The following is a 14232-nucleotide window of genomic DNA, read 5'->3' on the forward strand; positions in this document are numbered from 1 at the left end:
CAAGGGGAACAAAACTTAATTTCTATCAAATACCATCTCATTGGAATATCTGCATGATATTTTCACACTTTTAAATTGTTGACTAAAGATTAACTTTATGGAAGATGGAAAAAGAAATATGTTTTTGTCTAGAGGAGTGGTTTATTGTTGACTCCCTAAATTGAAATATTTTACAAGTGACTTAATGGGAAGATGATGATAGATGATGAAATTAGTATAGAGGCTTAACCAGAAAATCAGGTGACCTGATATCTACATCTATATCCTTCACTGGCCACCCAGCATTCATTAATGAAGCAGATGATGGAACAGATCAAGTTTCCTATGAACACAGTTTATATTAAAAGAAAAGAAAAGGAGACTAGAAGCAAGAAAATCAAATTTATATTTTGAAGTATATTTGGGTATTACTCAATTGTAACTATTATTTCATTTATCTCTCTTAAAGCTTTGCTAACAACAAAGAACTAAACCTAGCATGAATGTGAATAAAATTTATTACAGAGCCTATTGACAACATAGGGTTTACATATAATAGGTTTTAATAAACATTTATTAAATGAAATGTAAGTGAAAAGAGTAAGGTTAAGCTTCATCTTTTGGTCAAGAATGAGAAAATAAAGAATAGCAGGCAGAACACCTCAGAACCCAGAAGAAAACTAGTTAGTTTGGTTAAAAAGTTGTATGTACCAAGGAATAAGGAAAAGATATTATGAGGACTGCTCTTTATGCTGCATGACCTAAAGAGGAAGTTCATGTAAATTGACACAAAATTGTGGAAAGCAGTACATCCTTTCTCTTCATTTTTCATTTTATTAATTCCAGTGGGAAAAACTTTATTCATCTTTTAGCCATATCTAGTTTTGATTTATATTTTTTTCCATTCCTTTCGAATTGCATTTTCCCTACTAAATTATTGACTGATTCAGTCACTGCTTCCTCACACTTCTTTCTGGCCTTACACATCTTCTGGAAAAGGGCGTGTGTGTGTGAGTGTGTGTGTGTGTGTGTGCGCGCACACACAGAGCTGAAAGCTTTTCTACAACTAGATATACTTAATGTATGTGTGTTTAAGATGTATATTTATTTTGTGTTACAACATGAAGAGAAAAATACAATTTTTTAAAATATAAGTTTCAGTGGGTAAGGTAAACATTTGAATGAGAATATATACTGAGACTAAAATCCCTGGACTTTAAGTTACTATTTAGAACTCAGAGAACAGTAAAATTAGAAATAAAACTTTATAAAAATTATTGAACTGAATATTGAGAAACACAACTGGATTTTCCAAAAAGCATTTGCTAGTAATACCTAAAAGTATATATTTCTTACTTATTATGATTTTTTGTGATAAATATAGCTGTATCAGTGTATTATCATTAAGGCCAATGCCACAAGCAGTACAAAAGAGTAAAAAGGTTTTGGACTTTTCTGAAATTGTTTTGAAATACTTTATGCTACAAACAAAACTATAAGTAGAGCATTAGAAATTTGACGTGTTCTTTGAGCAGCTATATAGGAGTGGAATTACTGGCTTTGGTGGTGGGAAATTGATGGTGCCCATATCTGTGGGGGGAAATCCTATATTGTGAAAAAACAAACAAGATTGTAAAATAATAATATAATATGTCATTAATAAAAAAGCAAATAAGTAAAAAATTAAAAAAATGAAATTTAATGTGAACGTACTATATTGCTGTCTCTGCAACCAGTGGCCTACTATTATTAACTAAACCTGGAGTACCACGTCATGGGCATAGTAAAAATCATTTGAATTTTTGAAAAAAACAAGCAATTCTGTTTTATGACAAAATTAAGACTACCAAGTGGAGTGTGTCTGATGATAGATCACATTAACTTAGTGTCAATTATTCTGTCATCTCTGAAATCAAAACAACCATAGAAGGTTTAAGTTGCCATAAATTATGGTTATATTCAATAAACAGGTAAGCTAACAGGCTTAGAAAGATGAAATGTCCTGCTACAGTCTCTAGTGAGTAAGAGAAAGTTGAAATTTGAGTCCATGCTTAATTAAATTTTAGATTCTTTGTTCTTGTTACTTCAGTCTGTTTCTCAATTGTGCAGAAAAAATGGGGACTATTCTTCATAAGAAAAGCAATAAACAAGTAATTATCTTGGATAAGCAGTGTAATAGTGAGATTTCAAGGTTGACTGCATATTTCTTCAGTTCTCTTACAAGGGGCATTGCTCAATCACTTGCTAGAATTGGAGCTTTGAAATTGTGATTCAAACAATGTCATTTAAGTTAGGGAAAATTGATTCTTAGCAAACCCAGAGACAGAGCACTCTTAATGATGCTGAATATTACCATATTCAATTAGGTGAAAGTTAATAAAATTAAAGTATTTTAAGAATGAATGGAAATGAGGGAATTCAAGCTAAAAATATTTGGATGTCTGAGATAGAATATTTTGGAAAAACATAACTAATTAGAAAATTAATTGGTCAAAAATAAGTTGCATGCTCTTATACTGTAATGATTATCATTTTAAAACTAGCTTTTTGCCTTCGAGCTATCGGGGTAAAGACCTACAGGAAAACTACTGTCGCAATCCTCGAGGGGAAGAAGGGGGACCCTGGTGTTTCACAAGCAATCCAGAGGTACGCTACGAAGTCTGTGACATTCCTCAGTGTTCAGAAGGTAAATGAACCTGAATGCCGTGTGGGGGTACTCTGATCCCCCTTTTGTCTAGAACTGCAACTCACATTAAAGGTTAACAGAAACTAATCAAGTCCCAATAAATATATTGTTCATTCAAATGCAACCATAGACTTATTTTGAACACTTTACAGGATGTTTTAAAAACTGATTATTCTCAGATTAATGCACAATAATGGAGCCAGTTGTCAGTTTGAATTTCAACAGAGCCTGAGGCATCCCTCAGAGGAAGTGAAAGTTTAGACTTCCTCATATTGTCTTGAGCTCATATACCTCAAACTCTACTCTCACATGTCATCTGCAAGTGACTGAAAAAAAGTTAGCCCTTTATGAGTAATGCTAATTGTATTAATTCAGCACCTATTTCAGCAGAAATGTTGTCAAAGCTACTCTGAAGTGGTGTGGCAAGGGTATATTGACTGAGAAGAAAATACAGGAGGGCATCACTGGAAGCTCCCCCAGTGTGTGTTTTGGTGAAAATGTGACTAGAACGAAACTTGATACCTAGACTGGAACTGAATACCATTCAGATTAGTATCTGAAGAGATTTAAGTGGTTCCCAAGCTGCCTTGAAGGCAGGCATCCTAAATCCATGTCTATGTTCTACCTCCTCTCAGTCTTTACTCATGCAGTGGAAAACTAAATGACTGGCAAGAAGGAAGAGTAACCATTTCAGCACTGTATGCGGTTTCATTTTTCTTAGTTATCTGGCTGTTAAACTAGTTCTGTCTGAAACTAAAATTCTAAACAGCCAATGCAAACACGGATAAAATTCTGATAGAAATTTATTAGGATTTTGAAGTACTTGGGGTGGGACGGGCTGCTGGAATGCTGTCCAATTTTTATAGTAAGATATCTTACCTGTTTGTTACTCATGAAATTTCTTTTGGAAATATTTCTTCTATAAATATTCATTTACTAGTAGGTTGATATTTATCACATAAAAAGGCCATTGTTAGCTAATTGTCACAGAGAAGGTGAATTTGTTTTCTGTTGTTAGTTAATTTAAAATTCATGACTTCATGTGCTAGAGCCAGTTCCATCTCTGTTTGTAAATTCTTACTTTCCATTCTATATCATATCCTGTTTACTATAAATTCTTCATTGTTTTCTTTTCTTTTAAAAATAATAAACGGATCTGTGATAACGTTATGAACAAGTCTGTTTTGTATGAATAAGTCTGTAATTAATATTTGTCTTAAATTCACACATGGAAGAAAAAACCCTATTTTAAAGGAACTCTCCATTCTCACAGTTTCTGAGGTTGAAAGTCATTGGCAAAAAGTTTTGTTTATTGGTTTTATTTGACCTGGGAAAGTGTTTTCAAGGGGAGGTGACCTGAAACAGCTTAGCATTTATGTTATCTCCTAGTCCATATGGGAATTTTATTTTCAATTGCTGGTTTATAAAAACTTTCATCAAAAAAAAAAAGAAAGAAAAAAACAACACTGGCACAGATCTGAACTGATAGCCAATGTTGAAAAAACATGCTGGAAAAGAAGTAATGAGAAAAATACAATTTCCAGTTATCCATATCTCATTAGAATGCACATCTTTAATATCCTTTAATAATTTGAGGTCACTGTGCCTCCCTTAGAAAAGGGCATTGCTCATTAATGATGCAATTGGTCACCATGGCATTAGAGGTTGCAGATGTGCTCTTTCTGGAAACAATTAGAGGTCTGACAATAGTAGAATAACCCTCCTGAGAGAGAAATGAACCAACACCTGCCCTCTAGGGTAAACATATTGCAGGAAGTGTGAATTGAGCTGTGATATTTAAATTCACACTAACATGAACTATGCTTTTGCAGGATTTTAATGAAGAGGATTTTAAAAAAAGTATTGTCAATACATTAACACAGAAAAGGAGTTATTTATAAAATGGACAATACAAGATATACAAAGTAGTGTAGATATGATATAAATTTCTATTCAGATGCATATATGAGGGAAACCCTCTAAATTGAGAATACTTAAGTAATATGATGGGTGAGCCATTTTTATATGTGAATATTAATTTGTTAAATGGCCAAGTCTAAAGATTATAATGTTATGAATAAAGTAGTATGGATAAAATAATCAAATCATCTTACGTATTTAAAATTATACAGGAACAGTACCTATGATTAAACTTTGGACTATTCTTTTGAAAAAACAAGACGTGTAAATCAATTCATGCTTTTTGAAATTTTTGTAACTGTAATGAACTACTGGTTAAATAATCACATATAATTTTGGTTCTTCAAAGAAATAAATCTGGTATTCAATGATTATTTTAATAATTTAAACCTTCAAAATGTATTAAGCATTCCAAAAGAAAATGAAAAACCTTTTATAAAATTTAGAACCTGACATAATTCTGTAAAGAAAACATTACCATTAATGTAAGATTAATCATTATGGAAAATTGAGATATGTAAAATTCAATTTCTTGCTCTAACTTTTGCTTGGGATTTAAAATAAAGCAAGCATTGGCATTTTTTTAAATGATTATCAAATATTCAAGCAAATGGATATTATTCAGTCATAATCCTTATTTTTTTTTTGGTACTTAAAATACCTAATAATACTGCCATAACTTTGTGTTTAATGCCATGCTCTTATGGAGAAATACTTTTTTAAAAAAGGTTTAATAAAACCACATAAATGTGGATTTGTGAGACTGTTCAAGATTTAGTTTTGCTGAAGTGATGATTAGCATGGATATGTCTACAAGATACTTTAAAAACAGTTCGTTTAGTCTGTAAACACAGATCACTTGTGGTTTTAGGATGGAGATAATTGAAACACAGTGATTTTTTCAGTTTAGTTTGTATGACAAGAAAGATGCTAAATTAATCCTACTTATATATACAAATCATGTGCAGTTTTTGTTGTTTTTTACTATCATTTAGAATAGAACCATATTTAAAAGAACTCTTCTACTTATGAGTAGAAACATTTATTTTGTTTGCATTTATGTAATCTGGGATAGCATTTTCCTTTTTTTTTTCTTTTTAAAGGGAAAAAACTTGCTGACATGTTTAAATAATACATTGGCCACAGTAGAGAGACCCCAAAGAAGAAGGGACAGGAGGGACATGCCCACTCTCTTGCACTGTCATATAGATCGTGCTTTCACTGATTCCTTGAGCAGGTGGACTTGGTTTCCACCCTTACTGTTTGAACTTGAGCTGGGAAAACTCGGAACATTCTTCGAATTATGAAAATTTGAAAACTAACTCTAAGTTTAAATTTGTTTTTTTTTTTTTTGAGATGTTGTATATGACGAACATGATGGTTTGATGTAGTGATAAAACAAACTTTTCAGCCTTGGGTAAGTGACCATCTAGTTGCTTCCCCTTGGCCTCCTTCTCCTCATGCTCCAGTGAGGGAGAATCTGACAGGAGGACAACCTACTGTTGTAAACAAGAGGACAGAGGATTGTTGGAACAATGTTGAAGAAGGAGGGAGGGTTGACTTCCTAAGATTGTTCTGTGAGTCTGTCTTAAAGTATGACCAGTTAGAATGGATAGGAAACAGATTAAAAGTATGTAGGACAAAAAGACAATTAGGAAGAATGGAAAGAACACTGGACTGTGGGTCAGAAAACTTGTGTTCCAGGCACAGGTTTGATATTTTCTGTTTTAGGTAAGTTCCTTAAAATTTTTGTGAGCCTTATTTTCTTTACTGCAAGGATCAAATGATATCTTATATGTTAAAGGTACTGAATACTCAAAGAATATATAACTCTACTTATCATTTCGGTCCTATCACAGGGTATGTTTAATATCTACCTCAACAACTTTCATTGCCTTCCAAAATATAGCCTCATTCGTGATATCTTTTTTATTTAAAAATTTCATTAGTTTTTCAACTGCACCCTTAACTTTCTTTTCATATAAACATAACATTAATTCATGTGTCTTATATGTCATCTTACGTATTTTGCCATTTTATCGCTGTTCAACACATCCATCCTTCCAGGTCCAAATAAAATCCATTCTCTCCTATAAAAGCTATTATTGTTCAACACTTGGAAGTTTTAGAATAAAACAAACAAAATAAAATAAAACCTCCTACTCAAGTAGGTCCAGGAGCCAGTAGAATCAGCATCCTCTAAAAGCTTGGTATTAATGTTCTAGCCCTAATCCGCTAACTCAGAACTTCCTTTAATCATGTTTTAAAGTAACTTTTATGTACATTAAAGTTTGGATAAGCTTTTGATTCTACCACACTCATTCTGGAAAGTAGTCATCTTACATAATTAGCTGTTTCATTTATATAACTATTTTTTCCTAATAAAATTAAAAATCCTAAAGTCAAGAGAAGCTTTTCTATAACAATCCCTATAGTACAGCTTCCCAGAAAAAATAATTATTCATGCTCATTAAAAAGGGTTATAGTCTTATAAACTGCATTTTCTAAAGGATACATAGGAAGTATATTCTGATTGCTGGGTATTATACAAATTTACAAGTTGTACATGCAGATGCTTAACTCTTAAGTTATGGGCATATGAAGGAGCAAACTACAATTAGAAATACTACATCATTTTCTGTGACTATATCAAAGCTTGCATTTTATTAACAAAAGGGAACTCTATAGACCTGAACCCCTTTCAAATGGAAAGCTGAAATATAATATATAAACTATATTAACATTTCAACATGGAAATGACCTTGGCCAAACAGTGCACCTTTATCTATGTGCTCTTAGATCCCTTTCATTTATAGTTAGGTCTCTACTGACTGTAGACTGGGGAATCTCAATATCAAATGAATAGAAACTGAACTGGCCCTTTGTCTTAGTTCACAGATTAACCTATATGAAAGAAGTAGATGGATCAAGCCATATAGTTTCATGTATCAGAAAGTTAATAGTTAATGTCCTATTAGATGATAAAAATCAACATTTCAAAAGAGATATTTCTTATATCCCAAATTATTACAAATATTCATTAAACTAGACCCTGGTAGACAAAACTAAACATTGATATCTTTCCTTCCCTTCAGATGAAGTTATATGATCAGTAATCACAATACAAATGATGTGTTTGGGGAAGTTTGCCGGATTCTTAGCAAAGCCAAGCAATGATTTATTCTACAGGATGCCTGCTGTGCTACAAATCAACCTGTCCATTTGAGAAGTCTCATTTTCAGCAAGTTGATATGATTCAGAGTTTTCAGTGTGACATAAAAGGCCAGTTAGAACTATTAATTAACCTCACAGAATCATCAGTAAGATCCTGCATAATTAGATCAGCTTATACATTTTCAAAACAGTGAGTACAAGGAGTTCAATAGCAGGTCACCTATGCTAACTTAGGGAAGAATGTAAACTTGCCCATTCAATATGGGTATTCACTGAGAGATAAGAGTCATGATTTCTTCTTTTAAAATATTGGTGTGCTTTTCATAGTACCAGATTTCTGACCAAAGCTAGTTTCTCCAATCTGTCTGGTCTTGATATTTGCATTAACCGTAGGAATATGACATGTACTCATGTTAAATTGCGTATTTTCTGTGTATATATTTAGATGTGTAAGCTGAGACAGAAGCACTATTTTGCTAACAGTATAGATCCTGAGATTCTATTTATTTTAGACTAATAAAGGCAGAGTCTCCAAGGGCATATCTTATATTTCCAGATTTTAGTATCTTTGGGACACTGTTGATAAATTTGCAAGGCAACATTCTGGCCCTACACTAAATCTGTATGACGCTAATTTCAAAAATCCCATTTAAACTATATGTAGAGTTCTGTAGGGAGCATTTTATGCCACTATTTAAGTTTCTCTAAAAATCTCTTTACTAAACAGATGATTTACTGTTCTTTAAATGGAATAGCAGTACTCTCGGTTTTGCTGTCAGAAGCAATTAACATGCCATACTTTAATTTTATTAGTTGAATGCATGACCTGCAATGGAGAAAGTTATCGAGGTCCTATGGATCATACAGAATCGGGCAAGATTTGTCAGCGCTGGGATCATCAGACACCACACCGACACAAATTCTTGCCAGAAAGGTAAAAGATCACCATGTCATGTTTCCAATGATTCTTTACTATACAGTCTGGTTTGGCTCCATGATAAGCTGCTATGAAAATTCTCCTTATTTAGTATAATGTTTTCTGGAAAATGGATGAACATAAAATTTAGAATTTCTCTGAATATTCAGGATCCTTCTGACAGAGTTACTGGAACCATTATATTTGAAAGAGGTAGTCTTGGGCAAAGGCATTTATGGTGATATAGATGAGGACAGTGGCTATGCATTCTACTCAATGGCTGACTAGATAGAGTCCAGGAAATCGGGATGGTCCTAAACCAAGGGAAGAACTAACAAAAGTTCTTACAGAACTAACAACATACACACCTCTTTCATTTCCATAGTAGAAAGAAGTCCATTCACTCATGACCACTTTGACAGACCCAAGGTTGGGGGTGGGTGGACATGATCATTAAATGCAAACCCAAGTGCTTTTAGAGCCACATAATCAGTGAATTAGGTAAAATGGAGCACTTTGTGTGACACCATGACACATGTCATAGCCATAGAAAAGGAATGGAAGGTGGAGTAGTTCTTTGGCTGCTTATCTGCATATAGTTTGAAAATGCAAATTTAGAGAAATCAGGAAACCAAATCCATTTTTCTCACCAGAAGTGGGTTTTGAGTCTAAATGGTTAAATTATACATCTGCTCTGACCCATTCATTTGATTTAATTGATGAAAGAAAAGAAACTCCCTTAGTTTATTCTATAAAGAATACAAACACAAATAATTATAGAGGAAATGCCACCCCTACTTTTCTTTGGAAATTGCTGAGAGGTGTCTTTTCTTTCTTCTTCTTTCTTTGTTGTTTTTATAAATGAAATTAAAACTCTGCTTTATTTTTAAGTGAATATCTTATCTTTTAAGTAGGAACAGAAAGGATATGTTAGCAATTAAAATCAGGTCACTGATTCAAGACTCTGTTCATTTAAAGGGAGGAGGATATAGAGAAAGTGGTGTGTTGGAGTTTGTCTCTTTCTCTGGTAGGTGTAGGGCATGACCTAGAAAAGCTCTGTTTCCAAAATTGAGCTATCATTAGTAACAGAGCTACTGAAACCTGACTTTCAGTTTGAACTTTAAGCCTGCCCTTGAAGAGGGCCTGCTTTTTTAATGAACATTCTACATGAGGTCATATATATGTAATCTGTCCTTAATTGTTCCCAATGAGAAGGGGAATCTATTGGGGAAATCAGTTGGTGGATAGGTACTGACTGGATCTAACTTACTAGTAAAGGGACTTAGTAGGATATGTAAGCTAATAGTCAATGATTAGCTGTCTATTCAAGGCAAAACATGGAAAACCTCTTTCCTTCCAGCTTGTAGCTTCCAGTAAAGTTGAAAGTTATTTTGAAGTCTAGGGCTGGGTGGCGTTTCAAGGCAGATTTACGTGACACTTTTCTTGGTGTGGTTTGCAGATATCCCGACAAAGGCTTTGATGATAATTATTGCCGCAATCCTGATGGCAAGCCGAGGCCATGGTGCTATACTCTTGACCCTGACACCCCCTGGGAGTACTGTGCAATTAAAATGTGCGGTAAGTTGGTCAAATTTATTGCTTCCTTTTCCTCTTGCAGACTGGATCTAAGCAGACAATTATTAGTAAGACAGATTAACAACTATTTTACTAGATGCTTACTAGATGTCTTAATGTGTGTAGGTTTTAATATTTTAAGAATGTGATATGTAATCCTACCTGATCTTTGGAATTTTCAGTGAGTCACTATTATGAAAGAAATAAATAAGTGGGCACATACACACAAAATATCCATACTATGGTATAGGCCAAACATGTTATGGAGAAAAAGAGAAAAATCCACAGAGGGAGAAAAGATCAGGGAACATGCACAGTATCATAACATCATCAAGGAGGCACCAGTTAGGACCTTACATTCTTACCTATCGAACAGGTATCCTTTCTCTACCTGTTGTCCTCAGACATAAAAGAGCTGTCAACTGACTGAATCTTTTCTGGTTAATGACAGAGGCTACAGGGAAGAATAGTAAGTCTGATAGAAGTTTCTCACAGACGTCTTTATTTTCTAGTAGCTGATGCCCACTTCTCAGGCTGCCCTTGTAGCAGCCTGTGTTCTTTGCCAACCTTTTAGCAGAACTACCCTCCTTTCTATGGACTCACTTTAACCCTTCCCTCTTGGATGGAGGATAAAAAGCTTCTTTTTTCACTTGCTTGTTGTATCCATTTAAATCTGTATACTTGGTTCTCTCCTCATAGTTAACTCACACATTTTTTATTCTTTGAATAATGCTGGATAGTTTAAATTAACTCTAGACTTTTTTATTGCTATGAGTAGGAGTTTTATTTTTTCAACTAGGTTTTGAAATGCTTTAAGACCAGAAGAATTGGGCCTCCCCTGGTGGCGCAGCGGTTGAGCGCTGGGTTGCGAGGCTGCCCGCAGCCATTTGATCCCCAGCCACAGGCGAGGGTCCCACAAAAAAAAAAAAACTCAATGATAAGACCAGAAGAATTGCATAAATTTGGTAAGGTAATAATATTATTAATTGGATTTATAATATAAAGATATATATTTATAATATATAAATATATATAAGATATATAGTTATAATATAAAGATATATATACACAAATATATATATTTGTATGCATGTGTGTATATGTATATATAAAACATATATAATATATAATATATAATACTTTGTGGGTATATGTATATATCTCTTTATATTATAAATATTTATATATATTTTATATATTATATATAGTGCCACTATACATATATATACATAGTGACAATGAATCTAAACTGGATTGTGTACCAGCACCCAGAATGATAAATATACAATTATGAGGCTATGGATATGTATTGTTCATTTTCCTAGAACATCATCTTGGGGATATTCCTCTGAAAAGACCTAATTTAGTCCCCCTACACACATTACATTACCTCTACATTCACCTTTCAAATGCAGCCACTGAAAAATTCAAATGTCACATTCCTTTACTGTTTCCAACCAATATTTGGCTATTTTAAAAGGATACTGGAAGGGAAAGAAATTGAGTGACTATGATACTTCCTAACTTTCAGATAATTTTTATTTTCAGATAAATAGGGAGACCATTAGCATTGCTTAGATTTTTCACAAATTTGGGCTTTTTAGCAAATCTCTTTGATGTCACATTAATTAGAGGAATATATCTAAATATCTTGTATTTCCTTCTGCATTCATTCTTTTGAATACATGAAATAGTGTCTAGAAATCTCATTACATAAAGGACAGAGGGCATCTCAGCATTGTTATAAAAATAGTTTTGATCTTCTGGACTCCCTAAAAATCTCAGGAACCCCAGGTGTTCCTAAGCCCTTTAAAAACAGCACTTTTCCTATATGTTAAAATGTGCAAGGCTGACATGTTTTTAGTAGAGTACACAGACCACCGGATACCTGAGGGCTTCTCACCCTTGTTCCTCACTTCTCACCACCAGCAACTCACCTGATTGGAGCTTTCTCACACTTAATTAGATCTAATAGTCATCTAATATCTTTTTCTTTTTTTTAATATAAAGATGTATTTCATAAAGTCATTTAACAGTCAAAGAAAAGCACCACATTTCCTAAACCACAAACATTCTCCACCCTCTACTGTATAGAGAAAATTGTGGCAATAAAAATGTAATAATGGGCCTCCCTGGTGGCGCAGGGGGTTGAGACACAACCTATGAAGCTGTTCGCAGCCACTACGGCACGAGTTCGATCCCCAGCCGGGGAGATACCCACATGGCACAGAAGACCTCTCCTGACTTGCCCACTGTTCCCCTCAGCAGTGTATTTCAGTCAATCTGCCTGTTCTGTTCCCCATTCTGTCTCTGGTGAATCCTCTCAACTCCCACACCTCTGGCCTGTATCCCAGTTCTTGTATGCATAAATAAATAAATCTTTAAAAAAATGTAATAACATCATGAACAAACACCTACCAGTGTACACCACACCAGAAGGTATACTTTGGCAACTAAGCAAAGATAACATTCAATTCTTGAACAAAAACAATAGATAAACTGGATCAGAGAAAGTTTGAAAGTAGCTCAGCCAAAGATGGAAATCCCTTGCCCCCCAGAGGTTTATTTTTCAGTACGTAAGACACAGATTTCATTTCTAAAAGAAAAACCCAGTAGAGTCCTACAGAAAGGTGGACACAGTGGCCACCAATATACTATTTGGGGTTGGGGGGATTGGGCGGGGGAAGGAGACAGTATGGACTCACCATGAAATTTAACAAGATATCCTGAGCCTTTATACAATTGCAGCATTGAGTCTGCAGTAAGCCCCAAGGATCTGGCTGCAGAACTTCTCTCGCCAGGACAGGCAAATGCCAGCCCAGTCATTGACCCTTGCAAGTGACTTGTGAGGAGACCTGGCCAAAGGCTTCATGCTGGCCTTCTCTGGTTCCTTGCCCTTGTGGTGTGTGTGCAGGTGGGAGGGCTCAGGACTTAAGCTCTTGGAAACAGTTTCCATAGTACCAAGACCAGAAGACAGTGAGTTCCAGCTGGGGAGAGGAGTGGGAAAATGTGCATTACATGTGCACAGACCAATTGGGCAGTATGTGTGTGCCTGGGAGAGGGATGTGAAGGAGAAACTAATGGGACTGGTTCTTAAGACACTCTGTTTATACTTATCTAATCAGCTTTTGAGGTTCTCTTTTGCATGTTTGGTACCAATAATTACACACCTTAAAATTAAAACAGTTAGAAAAATCCTAGACATGACGGTTCCTTTTTTCAAGATGGAATCATCAAGACCTGTCAATTTATCTCCTGTGTACCTCTTAAAATGAGTCATTTTTATCCCATAACTATCTCTTTTATCCAAGAGGCTATTTTTTTTTAATCTTGAACACTTTTTTTTAATGTAGTTGTACCTAAATTCAATAGTTTTCCCCTTCAATTCCTTGTCCATACCACAAAGAGAATGATATTTTAAAAGTCTGAGTATATCCTTCCCCTTTCCTACTACATATACCACATACATAAACATCAGATAAAGACACATGATTTCCTTTGACCATAAGACAAAGAGAAAAAAAATATTTTTCTTCCCCCTTCATATGTCTCTAACATCATATATTACCACATTTTCCTCCCTGCTCTCTGATCCAGCCCAAAATGGTTCCACGCTTCTTGATGTTCATATGAAAACCTGGCTTTTATGTCAGAAACTGCCAACTAGGAAGATTTGCTTCATACTCATCACCTCAACTCACCCCCAGAATTCATATTCCTGTACATTAGGTTTGTTCATTTATTGCTAGTTGTCTTAACGTCTGCACCTTTAAAAAAAAGAATAGATGTCTTATCATGGTTTACCTAATTTTAATCCACATCTTTCTTCCCCCTTGTTATTGTTTAAACTTCTAGATATATATATGTGTCCAGAGAGACATTTTATTTATTTTTAACAGCTTTATTGAGGTATAGTTGATGTGCAAAACCCCTAAAGATATCTAATGTATATAATTTGATAGTTTGCACAAAATCATACACT

At 34.4% G+C, this 14232-nt stretch overlaps 1 protein-coding gene across 2 annotated transcripts in view; it reads left to right on the forward strand.

Annotated features, from left to right (window-relative positions):
• Positions 1 to 14232, forward strand: part of HGF (hepatocyte growth factor) — a gene marked incomplete at both ends in the record, with an annotated part of 57458 nt that overhangs the window by 13561 nt on the left and 29665 nt on the right. The window contains 3 exons of one of the 2 annotated variants that reach the window (XM_084230941.1): positions 2523 to 2665; positions 8573 to 8693; positions 10135 to 10253. In XM_084230941.1, the coding sequence (XP_084087067.1) occupies positions 2523 to 2665; positions 8573 to 8693; positions 10135 to 10253 (383 nt within the window). The remainder of the gene's footprint in view (positions 1 to 2522; positions 2666 to 8572; positions 8694 to 10134; positions 10254 to 14232) is intronic. The other variant, XM_084230942.1, reaches the window with a different exon arrangement.

The sequence above is a fragment of the Talpa europaea genome, assembly GCF_964194135.1.
Source record: "Talpa europaea genome assembly, chromosome: 3".
In the NCBI taxonomy this organism is placed as follows: domain Eukaryota; kingdom Metazoa; phylum Chordata; class Mammalia; order Eulipotyphla; family Talpidae; genus Talpa; species Talpa europaea.